At 39.4% G+C, this 19,065-nt stretch overlaps 1 protein-coding gene across 1 annotated transcript; it reads left to right on the top strand.

Moving 5' to 3' along the window:
* Nucleotides 1-270: 270 nt before the first annotated feature.
* Nucleotides 271-19,041, top strand: LOC102403835 (hyaluronan synthase 2-like). Its single transcript, XM_025265443.3, has 3 exons — nt 271-897; nt 16,465-16,566; nt 18,112-19,041. Exons 1-3 carry the CDS (start codon nt 271-273, stop codon nt 19,039-19,041), a joined length of 1,659 nt encoding a protein of 552 aa, XP_025121228.3.
* The last annotated feature ends 24 nt before the right edge of the window (nt 19,042-19,065 follow it).

The following is a 19,065-nucleotide window of genomic DNA, read 5'->3' as shown; positions in this document are numbered from 1 at the left end:
TTACACATTATGATTTTCAATGGTATGTCACACTCTCATCTCATTTGATGTTTAAAAGAGTCCTCTCAGGTATGTCGAAAGGGCATCCTTATTCTTTTTTGGCAGATGGGCAAACTGAGATGCAGAAAGTCAACAGAGCTAGTTAAGTGACAAACTCAGGGTTAGAACACCAGGAATGCTTCTAGTCCAATGCGCTCCCTATGGTACCCTATATGTAACAAGTGTGGGACAAGAGTGGCTAACCAAGTATATCATGTGATTGCTTCACAGATGCATTGTGAGGGGTTTCTATCTATCCTGAGAATATTTGGAACCACACTTTTTGGAGTCTCTCTCCTCACTGGAATGATCCTTTCTTATGTTATTGGCTACCAGTTTATCCACACAGATGATTACTATTTATCTTTTGGACCATATGGTGCCTTTTTAGCTTTACATGTTCTTATTCAAAACCTGTTTGCCTTTTTGGAGCACCGGAAAATGAAAAAGTATGCAACTATCCCCGTTAACTTGACCAGGACTGTTGCTCTTTGCATTGCTGCATATCAAGAAGATCCAGACTATTTGCGGAAATGTTTGCAATCTGTGAAAAGGCTAACCTACCCCAGAATTAAAGTTGTCATGGTCATAGATGGAAACTCGGAAGATGACCTTTACATGATGGACATCTTCAGTGAAGTCATGGGCAGGGACCAGTCAGCCACTTATATCTGGAAGAACAACTACCATGTGAAGGGTCCTGGAGAGACGGATGAGTCACACAGAGAAAGCTCACAGCATGTCACCCAGTTGGTTTTGTCCAACAAGAGTATTTGCATCATGCAAAAATGGGGTGGAAAAAGAGAAGTCATGTACACAGCCTTCAGAGCACTGGGGCGAAGTGTGGATTATGTACAGGTAGGTCTCCACATCTGCCAGGACAAATGTATATTTAAATAAAGCATCTTTTGTATCTCTTCAGTCATATACTATAGCCCATCTTTGTCTCCTCTGGACACAGTACCTCTTTCAGTTCATCTCAAAACAGCCACCAGGGAAGCCCAAGAATACTGGAGTGGGTAGCCTGTCCCTTTTCCAGGGGATCTTCCCAACCCAGGAATTGAACCAGGGTCTCCTGCATTGTAGGCAGATTACTGGGGAAGCCCCATGACTGTTGAAAGCACATTTCAAGAGAGAAAGAGAAACAAATCATATAAAATGGTTAAGACAATGAAAACACTTCACTTGTGCAATGTTATAGGTTAGAAATTAAGATTCTTTTGATCAGTAGATCCATCTCTTTCCCTTTCTTCCCTTTTCTCCCACCTTGGGCCTGCTAAGTCAAATCCAACATTATTTTCCACAATCTTAAAATCAGCCTTGTAAAAAAATTGAGTCTGTTCCAGCAGAAAGGTCTTGAGAAAATCTACAGGCCCTAGGAAGTTTTTCATGGAGTTTAGGCAAAAAAAGAATGGAGAACACAATTTTGATTTAAAAGGAAAAGGAATTCAAAATTTAGACACAGAGAAAAAGAACAGAAAAATGAAAAAGGGAAAGTGGGGAGGAAAAAACAACTTTTCAGAGCAAAACCTAAGTCATGTTTATTTCACTCCCCAAATAGCATTACCTCATTCACTGCAACTTGGCCTTTGAAAACATTTGTGATGGTGTTTGCTTGTATGAAAATTAGACAGGCTGTGTCTCTCATTAATTCCCTGCCTGCACACTCCTGGGTTTCTTCACTCCTAGTTGTCATTGAGGCTTTCTTTTTTAGAGTGTTAGTAGGGTTCCTGTGAGATTTTTTTTTTTTAATGGGGGGTAGGTTATGGAAGTGTTTCTTTTTTTCCTTTGGTTTATTGAGATAGCTAGCAATAGAGTGTTTTTACAAAAAATATATAAACAAATCTCATTTAAGAATAGTTTAACACAGAAATTATTACAACATTATAAATCAACTATACATTCATAAAAAAATAGGTGTAGGGATTTTCCTGCTCCTGGGAGTTTTCTAGTTATAATTTTTTACAGAAACTTTCAGTAGATTTTGGCTATAATTGTATCAAGAAAGGAGAGATGTTTTTGGCTTACAAAATCTGATGGACACTTTCCCCTTCTGTTGAAAGCAAAATTCTAGTTTTCAGAGGACCCATTGTGTTCGTTAGGGGCCTTTATGATGCCCATTGGGTCTCTCTGTGGGTAATGGGATAAGAATGGGCTCTGGGCTTCAGTGTCAACTGACTGAAGTTCTAGTCATAGTTAGTAATAGCTGCTGATCTTGAGGAAGACCACCTCCCAAACCTTGGTTACCTAGATACAAGAAACTAATTTCACAAGGGGTTTGAGATGATTATTACAAATCATGTATCCAAGTGGGTTTTACAAAAGTTGCTAATGATGGTATCGTTAACTTTATGAAAAAGCTTGCTGGTAATTTTAATACTATTTTTTATATGATCATCTAGTACTTACTTGAAAATTATGGTCCATGTCAATTCCCACCACAGAGTGAATTTGTTTAATCTTTGAAGAGTTTTGAAGTATTTCTTTTTAAAAATTAATTAATTTTTGGCTGCACTGTGTCCTTACTGAGGCACACACTGAGCAGTCAGGTGGTGCTGCTACGCTTTGTCGTGGTTGCAGGGATTTCTCATTGCCGTGGCTTCTCTCGTTGCAAAGCACGAGCTTTAAGGCTTGCAGATTTCAGTACTTGTGGCAAATGGGCTTAGTTGTCCTGGCATATGGGATCTTACCGGACTGGGGATTGAACCCATGTCCTCTGCATTGGGAGTCTTCCTGCTAACCACTGGACCACCAGGGAAGTCCTGAGGGGTTTCATAAGCTGATACCATCTGTATATTAATCTCTTCTATGGAATTGATAGAATTTCACTCCCAAGTTCTTCTAATTTCTAGAGCTATCACAATTTAAGTAGTTTTAATTAACACAGGACATCTTCACATATTTACCTAGTGCAACTTCAGGCTCAGATGAGATAATAAAACACTTAAAGGAAAGAGTAACTTGGAAACTTGCAGAGGATTTGAAGAATGAAGTCTAAAAGAAGAGAACATCTATTTTGATACTTTACCTTTAATTCTAGTTAAAACAATTGTTACATTTGTACTTTCTAATCAAGAAGTCATTGTGTGGGGTTCCTTTTGTTTTTCAACCTGCTCCACCCAAACTGCCTTCTCCCATCATTTTTGTTTTGAATTTTGTTTGTATTCTTGATAATTTGACATTGTACCTGTCCAAGAAAAAATAAAATATAAAATGTTAGAATAGGCTTCCTGCTACAGATGTAATCAGGCTTGAGAACTTCTCTTCCTTCAGGATGAAGCCTCCAGATCTATTGACCTCAGCAGCAACTGGTAACTGGGCCCTGAATCCTTTTTGGACTCTGAGCCCATTCCAACCATTCAACTAAGGGTAAAAAAATCTTTTGGTATTCTGCGACCAGTAAATTCCATTCATCCTTCATCATATCCCCAGATATTTAGCCACTCTGGCCTATAGCAGTGGAAATTACTAAAATGCAAATGTTGTTGTTGTTTTTCAGTCATTAAGTTGTGTCTGAATCCTTTGCGATTCCATGGACAGTAGCCCACCAGGCTCCTCTGTCCATGGGATTTCCCAGGCAAGAATACTGGAGTGGGTTGCCATTTCCTCCTCCAGGGGATCTTCCTGACCCGGGGATTAAACTTGTATCTCCTGCATTGGAAGGCAGATTCTTTACTGCTGAGCCACTAGGGAAGCCCAAAATTCAAACATATGTATCAATATAACTGATTCACTTTGCTGTACACCTGAAATGAATACAACATTGTAAACCAACTATACATCAATAAAAATTGAAAAGAAAACAAAAACACTGTTCCAGGGTCCAAGAGTTGTAGAGCAGAAGCCCCAAGAAGACCAAGGAGGGAGGGGGTCAAGGTTATCAGCTCCTGAGCATTGCAAGTGCTTGGATGTGGAGTTCAAGTTGATTAGGGGCAGAAGGAAGCAACGTTCTTCCTAATACACAAGAGAGAATGGAGACTAGGGGAAGAAATTGCCCATCTGCTTATACTTGCTAACCTGGCTGAAGAACACTGCTTAAGTGTTCGGAGAGATGGCCAAAATGATTGGCTTCCAGTTGCAGCTGGATCCTCGGCACTTATCAGCACTCTTTTCACTTGATCTTGAATAGATGTCTTGTTTATTCCTCTCGTGTCTGTTATTTCATGTCTTCGTCACTCTCCCAGGGCCTTACCCAAACTCCTCCCTGTTTGACTACCTGTGATCTTGCCTCCTATGAAAGAGAACAGCAAAAGTACTTACTCTGAAGGCTATCAAGGCCTTCTTTACTCTTTCCTGCTTACAGTTCCAAAGGTACTGACCTTATTTCTTATCTCAAGGCAACCTTCCATCTACCTCCGAAGCGCTCTCAGTTGGCATCCTCTGGTATATTCCAGACCAATTTTTATCAATTATCACCTCTTTGTCTAGCTCTCTCCACTATCATTTCTAGTCTTCTCTACTGATAACTGTCTCAGTTTTATAGTCCCTCAAATAGTTAATATTGACGTGGACTATGGAAGGAAGATTTAGTTTAGGATAAATCCAACATAGTAGTAAATTCAAAAGTGATGCTAGTGGCTCCTTTCAGAGACAGAGAAGATATAAACACAGAAGAAGAAAAATAACAAAATGAGAAAACAAAGATATACAGAATGAGAAATAAAGAGGAGAATGAGGAAGATTTTCTTAATCTTGAATAATGAGGAAAGTTTTCTTTTCTCTGATCTGCCTAGATACGGTTTAAGGTAGGGCAAAAGTCTTATCTTTTCAAAATATTACTTATGTTAGTTTTTTCATTTGTCTAAATAGCACAAGATTATGGCAGTGTTTTAAAAAATGTAGAAAACCACAATAAGCGAAATTTAAATCATCTGCCACAAAAACTTGACCCAAACATAGATTTTCAAATAAATACTTTCAGGTATATATGTCTTCTATCCTTTTTTAAATTTGAAATTATGTTATATTTGCCATTTTGAATCATATTTTATTCTATAATATCAGAAGACTTTAAGTATCTTGTGATACCTAGATTATTTAATTTCTTTAACATATCTCCTATCACTGAACATGGATTTTATAAGGTAAGTAGCCACCAGTCTGTGTGATGAAGGATAAAAATTGTCTTATGATGTGTGCAATAGGGATTTCCCAGGTATAAAATATACAATAAATATGAACATTTTTTTCAGATTTTTTTCGGCCACTCTTATGGCCGAAAGCAAAGAGGAACTGAAGAGCCTCTTGATGAAAGAGGAGACTGAAAAAGCTGGCTTAAAACTCAACATTCAAAAACTAAGATCCTGGCATGACATCCAGGCCCATCACTTCATGGCAAATAGATGGGGAAACAAGGGAAACAGTGAGAGACTTATTTTCTTGGGCTCCAAAATCACTGCAGATGGTAACTGCAGCCATGAAATTAAAAGATGCTTGCTTTTTGGAAGAAAAGCTATGACCAACCTAGACAGCATATTAAAAAGAAGAGACATTACTTTGCCCACAGAGTAATGTCTAGTCTAGTTAATATCTGGTCTGTCTAGTCAAAGCTATAGTTTTTCTAGTAGTCATGTATGGATGTGACAGTTTAACTATAAAGAAAGCTGAGCACTGAAGAATTGATGCTTTTGAACTGTGGTGTTGGAGAAGACTCTTGAGAGTCGCTTGGACTGTCAGGAGAGCCAACCAGTCAATCCTAAAGGAAATCAGTCCTGAACATTCATTGGAGGGACTGCTGCTGAAGCTGAAGCTCCAATACTTTGGACCCCTGATGTGAAGACTGACTCATTGGAAAAGACCCTGATGCTGGAAAAGGTTGAAGGCAGGAGGAGAAAGGGATAACAGAGGATGAGATGGTTGGATGGCATCACCGACTTGAAGGGCATGAGTTTGAGCAAGGTCTGGGAGTTGGGGATGGACAGGGAGGCCTGGTGTGCTGCAGTCCATGGGGTTGCAAAGAATCCAATATGAATGAGTGAACTGAACTGAACTGATGAACATTTTCTAAAAGGGAAGTATATAGGAGACATTGTTCATTTTTCAGTTGCTAAGTCATGTCCAACTCTTGCAACCGCATGGACTACAGAACAACATGCTTTCCTGTCCTTCACTATCTCCTGCAGTTTGCTCAAACTCATGTCCATTGTGTTGATGATACCATCCAATCATCTCTCCTCTGTTGCCTCGTTCTCCTCCTGCCCTCAGTCTTTCCCAGCATCAGGGTCTTTTCCAATGAATAAGCTCTTCACATCAAGTGACCAAAATATTAGAGCTTCAGCATCAATCCTTCCAATGAATATTAAGAGTGATTCCTTTAGGTTTGACTGGTTTGATCTCCTTGCTGTCCAAGGGACTCTCAAGAGTCTTCTCCAGCACCACAAACTGAAAGCATCAATTCTTTTGTGCTCAGCCTTCTTTATGGTCCAACTCTCATATCCAATCATGACTACTCTAAAACTGTAGCTTTGATTATACAGACCATCATCAGCAAAGTGATGTCTCTACTTCTTAATATGCTCTCTAGGTTTGTCTTAGCTTTCCTTCCAAGGAGCAAGCATCTTTTAATTTCATGGCTGCTGTTACTGTCCGCAGTGATTTTGAAGCTCAAGAAAATAAAATCTGTTACTGTTTTCACTTTTTCCCCACCTATTTGTATGAATTGATGGGACCTGATGCCATGATCTTAGTTTTTTGAATGTTTGGTTTTAAGCCTGCTTTTTAACTCTCCTCTTTCACTCTCCTCAAGAGACTCTTTAGTTCCTCTTGACTTTCTGCCGTTAGAGTGGTATCATCTGCGTATCTGAAGCTGTTGATATTTCTCCCAGTAATCTTGGTTCCAGCTTGTGAGTCATCCAGGTGGCATTTCCCATGATGTACTCTGCAGAGAAGTTAAATAAGCAGGAAGCCAATATACAGCCTTGATGTGCTCCTTTCCCAATTTGGAACCAGCCTATTGTTCCATGTCTGGTTCTAACTGTTGCTTCTTGACCTGCATACAGGTTTTTCAGGAGACAGGTAAGATGGTCTGGTATTGCCATCTCTTTCAGAATTTTCCACAGTTTGTTGTGATCCACAAGGTCAAAAGTTTTAGCATAGTCAACGAAGCAAAATAGATGTTTCTTTCTGAAATTCCCTTGCTTTCTCTATGATCCAACAGATGTTGACAATTTGATCTTTAATTCCTGTGTCTTTTTTAAATCCAGCTTAAACATCTATCTGGAAATTCTCAGTTCATGTACTGCTGAAGCCTAGCTTGAAGGATTTTGAGCATAATCTTGATAGCATATTGGGAAGATGCCCTGGAGAAGGGAAAGGCTACCCACTCCAGTATTCTGGCCTGAAGAATTCCATGGACTGTATAGTCCATGGGGTCGCAAAGAGTGGGACATGACTGATCGACTTTCACTTTCACTTTGTTAGCATGTGAAATGAATGCAGATATATGATAGTTTGAACATTCTTTGGCATTGCCCTTCTTTGGAGTTGGAATGAAAACTGACCTTTTCCAGTCCTGTGGCCACTGTTGAGTTTTAAAAGTTTGCTGACATATTGAGTGCAACATTTTGACAGCATCATTTCACTTTTCATATAGGAGACAACTTTATTATGAATTTAATCTGATAGCATTCTAGCTATCCAAGATTCATTGAGCAGGAGAAAAATAAGACTGAATCATTCATAATAGTAGGGTTGACCAACATTACTTATGAATTTCATTTTTGTAAATTAACCTACTATCTAATTTGTATACTAGCCCAAAATCAATAGTTGCAGTGCTTTTGTAATCATTTTCATGTGTGGAGTGGCAAAAGATTTGTCAGCCAATATTCATGTTCTCTGCTGAAGTCAAACAAGATCATGCACGCCTTCTTGTCTCAGCTTTTACACAGTAAACAAGTAACTTGTTTAGTCTATTATCATGTTTTTGTTTAAAATGGTCCCCAAATATAATGTCAAAGTACTATCTAGTGTTCATAATGCAAGAAAGTTATAAATGCCTTGTGGAGAAAATAGGTCTGTTAGATAAGCTTTCTTCAGGCATGAATTCTAGTACTGTTGGACATAAGTTCACTGTTAATGAATCATATGTATGTGTGTGTCTTTGTGTGTGTTTTAAAACAGAAACACAAATTTAAAAAATTTAGCCATTGATCACTAGACAAAGATGTGATCAGAGACTTGGAGGAGCCAAACCCTGTATTTCAGCTGAAAGAAATTTTTAACATCTACTAATTCATTGTTCATGGACCTTGGTAGGAACGTACCTACTGTGAATAACGAGAACTGATTGTATATAACATTTGGTTGATTCTTGTTTTATATAAGAAATCTAAGTAACTGAAATATTCTGAGGGCACATGTTGAGAATTTATGTTTCTTTGTAGTCTTCATTTTATATGACAAGATGGACAGAAAGAAGTTTTGATTTGTTCTCAGTTTCCTGCGTGCAGATCATGTCCTGTGGTTTTCCCCAGTGTCAAGTTAAGCTCTTCATGAACTGGTGTATTTTCCCCCACAGCTTCTAGCCCAGAGCTGAATAGCCAACTTTCGTGAAGTTATACACTTTTATTAATTGGTGAAGAGACAGGTAGAAATTCTGCTTCTACTAGACTGGTTTTAAGAAGGGCTAGAGTTCTACCCTTCACACACAAACAAATAGATACTATATGTCCATTAATTTATTTCTTTTCACAGACTATGGTAGATGATGGTTTTCTAGTTGGCACTCTATCACCAAATACATCCAGAAACTGAACTTCTATAAAGAACTCTTTAATCCCACTATAACAAACCCGTCCCAAGGGATTTCTGAGAGCTTTCCCTTCTGACAGTTAAGTTCACCATGTGAACAATCTCTCTCAGAGAAGTTCTGGCACTTTGCTGTTGGAAACTGGGAGGGGGGGACCAACTTAAATAAACAGAACCTCAGAAGTTTGGTTAAGTTTAGTCTTTTCAGAGAGACAGTTCCCTTGGTTTGCTGCTGCTCACAAGCAGGTGGAGTTACTTGAACATTAGTTCTAGATTGTTCCTATTCCTGTTGTTTTTAGTCTAATTTTAGCTTTCTGGTTTTACTTTTCCTGGCTTGAGTCAACAGAGGTGGGTGTGGCCATAAGCTCTGGATGCTGAGAGGTTGAAAGGTGGGTTGAACTTCTGCCTTCACTTTTTACTACCTTAGTGGCTGATCTTCCAGGCTTATAACTGTATATTTACAAAACAGTGATAGATAAGGCAAGATCAGAAAAACTTTGCTATTGGAGGAATCTGTTTAGGTTTCTTCCAAGACTTGTGTTAGAGAAATACTATTGATATTTTCTCCAGTGGAAAACTTACGCCTCAGTTCAGTTCAGTTGCTCAGTCGTGTCAGACTCTTTGCAACCCCATGTGCCGCAGCACGCCAAGCCTCCCTGTCCATCACAAACTCCCAGAGTTTATCCGAACTCATGTCCATTGAGTCGGTGATGCCATTCCAACCATCTCATCCTCTGTTATCCCCTTCTCCTCCTGCCCTCAATCTCTCCCAGCATCAGGGTCTTTTCAAATGAGTCAGCTCTTCGCATCAGGTGGCCAAAATATTGGAGTTTCAGCTTCAACATCAGTCTTTCCAATGAATGCTTAGGACTGATCTCCTTTAGGATGGACTGGTTGGATCACCTTGCAGTCCAAGGGGCTCTCAAGAGTCTTCTCCAACACCACAGTTCAAAAGCATCAATTCTTCAGTGCTCAGCTTTCTTTATACTCCAACTCTCACATCCATACACGACTACTGGAAAAACCATATCCTTGACTAGACGGACCTTTGTTGGCAAAGTAATGTCTCTGCTTTTGAATATGCTGTCTAGGTTGGTCATAACTTTCCCTCCAAGGAGTAAGCATCTTTTAATTTCATGGCTGCAGTCATCATCTGCAGGGATTTTAGGGCCCCAAAAAACAAAGTCAGCCACTGTTTCCACTGTTTCCCCATCTATTTGCCATGAAGTGATGGGACTGCATGCCATGATCTTAGTTTTCTGAACTTTTTACTTTTATCAACTTTTACTTTTATCAAGAGGCTTTTTAGTTCTTCACTTTCTGCCATAAGGGTGGTGTCATCTGCATATCTGAGGTTATTGATATTTCTCCCGGCAATCTTGATTCCAGCTTGTGCTTCTTCCAGCCCAGCGTTTCTCATAATGTACTCTGCATACAAGTTAAATAAGCAGGGTGACAATATACAGCCTTGACGTACTCCTTTTCCTATTTGGAACCAGTCTGTTGTTCCATGTCTAGTTCTAACTGTTGCTTCCTGACCTGCATACGGATTTCTCAAAAGGCAGGTCAGGTGGTCTGGTATTCCCATTTCTTTCAGAATTTTCCACACTTTATCATGATCCACACAGTCAAAGGCTTTGACATAGTCAATAAAGCAGAAATAGATATTTTTTTGGAATTCTTTTGCTTTTTCAATGATCCAACGGATGTTGGCAATTTGATCTCTTGTTCCTCTGCCTTTTCTAAAACCAGCTTGAACATCTGGAAGTTCACAGTTCGTGTATTGCTGAAGCCTGGCTTGGACAATTTTGTGCATTACTTTACTATCAAAATGTGGGGCACTTGAGAAGGGAATGGCAAACCACTTCAGTATTCTTGCCTTGAGAACCTCATGAACAGTGTGAAAAGGCAAAAAGATAGGACACTGAAAGATGAACTCCCCAGGTGGGCAGGTGCCTAATATGTTACTGGAGATCAGTGGAGATAAAACTCCAGAAAGAATGAAGGGACAGAGCCAAAGCAAAAACAACAGCCAGTTGTGGATGTGACTGGTGATAGAAGCAAGGTCCAATGTTGTAAAGAGCAATATTGCAAAGGAACTTGGAATGTTAGGTCCATGAATCAAGGCAAATTGGAAGTGGTCAAACAGGAGATGGCAAGAGTGAATGTCGACATTCTAGGAATCAGCAAACTCAAATGGACTGGAATGGGTGAATTTAACTCAGATGACCATTATATCTACTACTGTGGGCAGGAATCCCTTAGAAGAAATGGAGTAGCCATCATAGTCAACAGAAGAGTCTGAAATGCAGTACTTGGATGCAATCTCAAAACGACAGAATGATCTCTGTTCGTTTCCAAGGCAAATTTATGCCTATGTGTTGTCCATTTTTTTTTTTCCCCTAGAAAAGTGAGAACATACTGGACCAATATAGAAAGACAAGGAAATAAAAACTGGGTTTTATTTAGAAAATATATCTATCATGCTTCTAAATAAGCAATATAAAAGTAAAAATTAGAAGTTAACCCTGAAATTGATATAATTTAGCTAAATCTAGAGAGGTGATGTTTACTTTTTATAACTGGATACCCTATCTACTCCTTAAGTCAGTGGTCCTCAACCTTTTTGGCACCAGGGACCAGTTTTGCTGAAGAAAATTTTTCCACAGACTGCGGGGGGGCGGGAGGAGGGGATGGTTTGGGCATGATTCAAGCATTCAACATTTATTGTGCACTTTATTTCTGTTATTATTACATCAGTTCTACCTCAGATCCTCAGGCATTAGATCCCAGAGGTTGGGGACCCCTGCCTTAAGTCATATAATGCATTTAAATTATTCTAATAATGCATTTAATTTGCTGTTTTCACCAAGTATTTTTTTATTTGTAAATAATCTCTTCAGAAAAAAATTATAATTAGTAAAATTGAAACACATGCATTTTTTAAATGTTGGGATTCCTTAGTTAATTATGTGAAGGTGTCATGCCAAATATGTGTAAACTCCACTTCAACTATGAGGCTTTATGCTTCTACAGATTGTTTTCTTAGTTTTTTTTTCAAAATTGGCACATCAAATCCCTACTATTTTTATGAAGTAGTGAGAGAACTATAAAAATAATTACATTTGATATAAACAATTAGGCTAAATCTTGATTAAATTCCATCCAGGACTGCCATACTTGGGAATTACAGATAACACCTCCATCTGCCAACCATGATATTTATTGTTTGGATGGGGAAGTTTCTACCAAAAAGTAGATTGTTTCAGGCAAAGTCATCTTCTTTTGGCAGAAGCTAGGGGGTCAATCAGGCAGATTTCTTCACTGGTGCTGACCAGGTAATTCCAGTTTGACGGCTTAAACATCACATTCTTTGGAGAGGCTTAAATTACAATTAGGTTCAATATTAAGTCTTGATTTGCTGACATGGGCTAAGCACAACTGAATCCATTTTGGGCCTATTGCTTCTTTGTAACAATTCCCATATTTAGATCAGACTCTCAGCTTAACCGGAGAAGGCAGTGGCAACCCACTCCAGTACTCTTGCCTGGAAAATCCCATGGACAGAGGAGCCTGGTAGGCTGCAGTCCATGGGGTCGCTAAGAGTCGGACATGACTGAGCGACTTCACTTTCACTTTTCACTTTCCTGCATTGGAGAAGGATATGGCAACCCACTCCAGTGTTCTTGCCAGGAGAATCCCAGGGACAGGGGAGCCTGATGGGCTACAGTCCATGGGGTCACAAAGAGTTGAACATGACTGCATGCCTGAGCACAGTGCAGCAGCACTCAGCTTAACAGACATGATCAAATTTTAAGGAATTGTTCTTTAAAAAACCTAGGAAGTGCTCTTTAGGAACATTTGCTTGGCAATAAGTGACTGTGAACATGGCATTTAAAGTTTTGAAAGAATACAACGTACCACGGAGAGTATGATGACTATTATAAACAGGATAATTCCCAATGTGGATTTTAGGACCAGGATCCCCAAGACCCAAGGCAATCAAAATCAAATAAGTTCATTTTAAATAGTGCTGCAGTGAACTTTAGGGTACATGTGTTTTTTGAATTGTGATTTTCTCAGGGTATATGCCCAGGAGTGGGATTTCTGGGTCACATGATAATTCTATTTTTAATTTTTGCAAGAACCTCTATACTGTTTTCCATAGTGGCTGGATCTTATGAAGTGAAGTAAGTCAGAAAGAGAAAAGCTAATATCATATATTAAAGACTGTATATGAAATCTAGAAAATTAGTACAAATGAACTTAGTTCCAGGGCAGGAATAGAGACACAGACATAGAGAATGGGCATGTGGACACAAGGAGTAAGGAGAGGGTAGGATGAATTGGGAGCTTGGGTTTGACATCAATACACTGCCATGTATAAAATAAATAGCTAGTGGGAACCTGCAGTATAGCATACAAAGCTCAGCTTGGTGCTCTATGATGACCTAGAGGGGTCCAGGGAGGGATATATGTATCCATATAGCTGATTCACTTCATTGTACAGCAGAAACATACACAACACTCTATAGCAACTATATGCATTTAAAAAAAAGAAGTGAAAAAAAGAGAATGAATTAAAAAAATCAAGTAAGTCCATGAAAAGACCCCATTGAAAGAATCTTTTTAAGCCAAGTGTTTTGCTCAGTGATCTTATGTAACTGAGTTTCCATTTCCCCAGAAGTGTTAATGCAGGTAGTTTTGACCACAACACTGCCATGAGCCTTCCGTGTAGGCAATCATAAACGCAAGGAAAATGATAACCACAGTTAAGGTAAATACTATCTGGTCACAAATCACTTTCACTAGGCTGGCACTGTTAATGAATTACAGCATGAATAACAGATGCAAGCCAATGCCAGCGTGTTGAAAGGAAAGAAAAAGACAGTGTTTCACTTTTAGTTAAGCTATAAAGGTTTTGATCTGGTATCTTGGGTGGAAGAAAATTATGTTGATGTCAGCTACTTCTCTTTCTGATCAACTTGATTTTGAGGTTTCTAGCTAGTGTGAAGTTTCTAGAGTCTGAAGGAGCCCTTCTTAATGTAGAGATGTGGACCTAAGGTTCTAGTTCTTGAAGTTTGGCTGCCATCTGTATAGTGGGGAAAACCTGGTACAGTCCCTTCTAGGAGATTTAAGGGCAGTCTTTGTTCTTAGTGACTGCAAAGAAAATGAGTGGGAGAAAATTGGCAACATTCATTTGGAAAGTCTTAGCCATATATTTGAGGAAACTAGAAGAATTCTGGATTTAATCCAGTTTATAGGTATGTAACAAAGCCTCTGATGCAATTAACAGGACAAGAATCTAATGTCTGGGCTTTCCTGATAGCTCAGTTGGTAAAGAATCTGCCTGCAATGCAGGAGACCTGGGTTCAATCCCTGGTTTGGGAAGATCTGCTGGAGAAGGAAAAGGCTACCCACTCCACTATTCTAGCCTGGAGAATTCAATGGACTGTATAGTCCATGGGTCTAAAAAGGTACAAACAGATATGTCTGTTAGGGGTTCATGATATAGAAAAATCCCAACATTTTCTTGGTTTCAAAATTGCAGTTTTTGACTCATATAAAGATTTTTTTAAGAACAACAGTTAGAATTACTACAACTGCTTCAGTTAATTTACAACTGCTTTTATGTACAAAGGCCTTGAAGAATACTTAAGACTCTAGAATAAAGAATGAAGGCCATGCAGGTTCCCTTTCTGACTGAGTGCCATTTGCCAAGTTAAGATCATATGGATATCTTGCTTCAGAATTATACAACTAATTTTAAGAGAATTACTTTCCTGTATTTTATTCGCTATATTAAAATGGAGGGGAAATCACTGTTAAACATGCCTCCCTTTCAATACTATCTCAGAAAATTTCAATATCTTTTAGATTGTGGGACAAGTTGCCTGAAAGTAAAAGTTGCTGCACTGTGCCTGACTCCTTGTGGCCCCGTGGACTGCAGCCTGCCAGGCGCCTCTGTCCATGGGATTTTCCAGGCAAGAATACTGGAGGGGGTAGCCATTCCCTCCTCCAGAAGATCTTGCCAACCCAGGGATCGAACCCAGGCCTCCCGCACTGGGGGTGGATTCCTTACCATCTGAGCCACCAGGGAAGCTCTAAAAGCCTTAGTTAAAGCAATTAAAAAAAAAAAAAGACACCTTGAGTGACAACTCATGGTATTTTCCAAGTCCTGGAAACCTAGGATGTTGCTTAAGACATGAGACTTTCATTGCTAAAATTGGGAACAACCATAGCAAACCAGGAAAAGCAGGTCACTTCGCAAGATATTCCTGGTCCATCATTTCAGCAGTTCTAGCCAACGATGTCATTAACTTAAATACTGAGCTTGCTGAAAAGCAAGCTTTGTGTGTGTGTGTGTGTTGGGGCCATGATATAACAAATTCTGTCAGCCCTCTGATACTTACTTATTAAGACTTAGTGACAGTAATACTGAAAATATAATATATATGCCCAATTAACTGGACATGGAACAACAGACTGGTTCCAAATAGGAAATGGAGTACGTCAAGGCTGTATATTGTCACCCTGCTTATTTAACTTATATGCAAAGTACATCATGAGAAATGCTGGACTGGAAGAAACAAGCTGGAATCAAGATTGCTGGGAGAAATATCAATAACCTCAGATATGCAGATGACACCACCCTTATGGCAGAAAGTGAAGAGGAACTAAAAAGCCTCTTGATGAAAGTGAAAGAGGAGAGTGAAAAAGTTGGCTTAAAGCCCAATATTCAGAAAACGAAGATCATGGCATCTGGTCCCATCACTTCATGGGAAATAGATGGAGAAACAGTGGAAACAGTGTCAGACTTTATTTTTCTGGGCTCCAAAATCACTGCAGATGGTGATTGCAGCAATGAAATTAAAAGACACTTACTCCTTGGAAGAAAAGTTATGACCAACCTAGATAGCATATTGAAAAGGTGAGACATTACTTTGCCAACAAAGGTCTGTCTAGTCAAGGCTATGGTTTTTCCAGTGGTCATGTATGGATGCGAGAATTGGACTGTGAAGAAAGCTGAGTGCTGAAGAATTGTTGCTTTTGAGCTGTGGTGTTGGAGAAGACTCTTGAGAGTCCCTTGGACTGCAAGGAGATCCAACCAGTCCATTCTAAAGGAGATCAGCCCTGGGTGTTCTTCAGAAGGAATGATGCTAAAGCTGAAACTCCAATACTTTGGCCACCTCATGTGAAGAGTTGACTCATTGGAAAAGACTCTGATGCTGGGAGGGCTTGGGGGCAGGAGGAGAAGGGGACGACAGAGGATGAGATGGCTGGATGGCATCACCGACTCGATGGATGTGAGTTTGAGCAAGCTCCAGGAGATGATGATGGACAGGGAGGCCTGGTGTGCTGTGATTCATGGGGTAGCAAAGAGTCGGACACGACTGAGCGACTGAACTGAACTGAACTGAACTGATACTAGGAAAGATTGAAGGTGGGAGGAGAAGGGGACGACAGGTTGGATGGCATCACTGACTCAATGGACATGAGTTTGAGTAAGCTCTGGAAGTTGGTGATGGACAGGGAAGCCTTTTGTGCTGCAGCCCATGGTGTCTCAAAGAGTCAGACATGATTGAGCGATTGAACTGAACTGGACTGAACTTAGACTATAGGGAGTGTACTCAATTGTCTTTAATGTTTCATTCACTTTTTAATTTTTCTCTGCAGGTCTGTGATTCAGACACCATGCTTGACCCTGCCGCAACTGTGGAGATGTTAAAAGTTTTAGAAGTAGATCACAAGGTTGGAGGTGTTGGGGGAGATGTCAAGGTGCGTATGGCTTCACTTTTTGCATGGGTCACTTTTAGAAGCAAAAATGACCCTTTGAACATACATTTACTCCACACCAAACTCTGTGCCAGGTATTGGTTCTGGAGCTGGAGACACATTAGAATATGCTTTGGACATACTTTACTGTGTCTTCTTTTGTCTAAATTGAAATAATTTATGATTTCTTTGCTTAATCCTGGGTTATAACCCATGTATTTAGTGGCTGATAAGTTATATAAAACATAATGTGTGTTAGTCACTCAGTCATGTCTGACTCTTTGTGACCCCATGGACTGTAGCCTACCAGGGTCCCCCATCCATGGGATTTTCCAGGCAAGAGTACTGGAGTAGACTGGGTTGGTTGCCATTTCCTTCTCCAGGGGATCTTCCTGACCCAGGGACTGAACCTGGGTCTCCCGCATTGCAGGCAGTCTCTTTACTGTCTGAGCCACCAGGGAAGCCCAAAAATATAATGTGGGTGTACTATTTCCACCATATCTTCTTGAGCCATAACTTAATGTTCTGATAAGATGATACTGGAACTCACTTAATACAAGGATTAAACAAAATGGAAGTATGGAAGGAATGGATTTTATATTGTATATCTATGTCTTTAAAAGTTGTGGTTTTCCAATTATTTATTTCATGTTATTTGCTATCAATGGGGAAACAGTGAAACCAATATTAACGAAGGTGATTTGAAATGTGTGGGATAGTAAAATATATATGTGAAAGTATGTGAGGTTTAAATGAGTTCTTTGTGAAAGTGCAATTAGTTTTTAGCAAAAGACAAGAAGCATATGGAAGTTTGATTTAAATTTAGGTATCGCATTACTGTATAATCCATATTTATAGACATAGTGATAGTGAAGGCGAAGAAGATGCACTAGGTGGACTAAGAAATAGCCTGATGATAGAAAAGAAGCATGCAAAATTCCACTGAAAAGTGAACAAAGTTGAGATAGAGGAGATAATTATGAAATATTGCCAGAAACACAATGTTCCACAAACTGTATACAGAGCCTTATTACAGGATTCAAGTTTTGGGTAGAGAACACAGGAAACCATTTTATCACTGGCATTGCAAAAAAAATAGGGAGGAAGGAGAAGGAAAAATAGCAGAATTGCATACTGGAGATTAACCAGAGCAGAAGAAAATAGGACTTACTGATTTTCAAATATTGAATGGTAAGGAAGAGTGGGAGAGAATTTAGGAACTTAGAATTAAGGCTAAAGAAACCCATCAATATTATACCAAGAACAGGAACAAAAATCATAGGGAAAAGAATACAGAGAGTGATAGAATAGAAAAAAAAATTTATTATCTAGTCCCAATACATGCAATCCACTTATAAAATTAATCCAGTAATAGAGAATCAAAAAAATAAAATATAACTGTGTCAAAAATAGGGAGAAAGCCAAAATAAGCAAACAAAATAACAAAACATTCTAGGTAGTAACCTCAGGATGGTGTAGATTTTACTGGAATTTTCAGCAGATTTGCCTTTATGTAATTATTTTTACTTACTTTTATTTTTCTTGCAGATTTTAAACAAGTATGATTCCTGGATCTCCTTCCTCAGCAGTGTGAGATACTGGATGGCTTTTAACATAGAAAGGGCCTGTCAGTCTTATTTTGGATGTGTCCAGTGCATTAGCGGACCTCTGGGAATGTACAGAAACTCCTTACTGCATGAATTTGTGGAAGACTGGTACAATCAAGAATTTATGGGCAGCCAATGTAGTTTTGGAGATGACAGGCATCTAACAAACCGGGTGCTGAGTCTGGGCTATGCAACGAAATACACAGCTCGATCCAAGTGCCTTACTGAAACACCTAAGGAATATCTCAGATGGTTAAACCAGCAGACCCGCTGGAGCAAGTCCTACTTCCGAGAGTGGCTGTACAATGCGTTGTGGTTTCATAAACATCACTTGTGGATGACCTATGAAGCCGTCATCACTGGGTTCTTCCCTTTCTTTCTCATTGCCACGGTAATCCGGTTCTTCTACAGGGGTAATGTTTGGAACATCCTCCTCTTATTGTTAACCATCAAGTTAGTGGCTCTTATAAAGTCATCTTTTGCTATCTGCCTTAGAAGAAACATTGTCATGGTCTTCATGTCCTTCTACTCAGTGTTATACATGTCAAGTTTACTTCCTGCCAAGATATTTGCAATTGTGACAATAAACAAAGCTGGGTGGGGCACATCTGGAAGGAAAAAAATTGTTGCTAATTTTGTGGGACTCATTCCAGTATCGGTCTGGTCTATAATCCTCCTGGGTGGTTTGATTTTCACCATTTATGAGGAAGTTAGAAAGCCATTCCCAGAATCCAAAAAGAAAGCTCTAGTTATTGCTTTATCCATCTATGCATGCTATTGGGTTGTGTTTTTGACGCTCTATGTGGTTTTTGTCAAGAGATGCTGCAGGTGGAAGAAGAAAGAGCAGTACGACATGATGCCTGATGTATAATCTTACACTGGAGTTTGCAGACGT

This window comes from Bubalus bubalis, chromosome 15, assembly GCF_019923935.1.
Source record: "Bubalus bubalis isolate 160015118507 breed Murrah chromosome 15, NDDB_SH_1, whole genome shotgun sequence".
Taxonomy (NCBI): Eukaryota; Metazoa; Chordata; class Mammalia; order Artiodactyla; family Bovidae; genus Bubalus; species Bubalus bubalis.
This window is presented reverse-complemented; position numbering and strand designations above follow the sequence as displayed.

Coding starts and splice junctions, on each gene's coding strand:
- LOC102403835 (XM_025265443.3), top strand. CDS start 271: ATGCATTGTGAGGGGTTTCTATCTATCCTGAGAATATTTGGAACCACA. Junction 898..16,464: donor GAAGTGTGGATTATGTACAG/GTAGGTCTCCAC, acceptor TTTTCTCTGCAG/GTCTGTGATTCAGACACCAT. Junction 16,567..18,111: donor GTGTTGGGGGAGATGTCAAG/GTGCGTATGGCT, acceptor TTTTTCTTGCAG/ATTTTAAACAAGTATGATTC.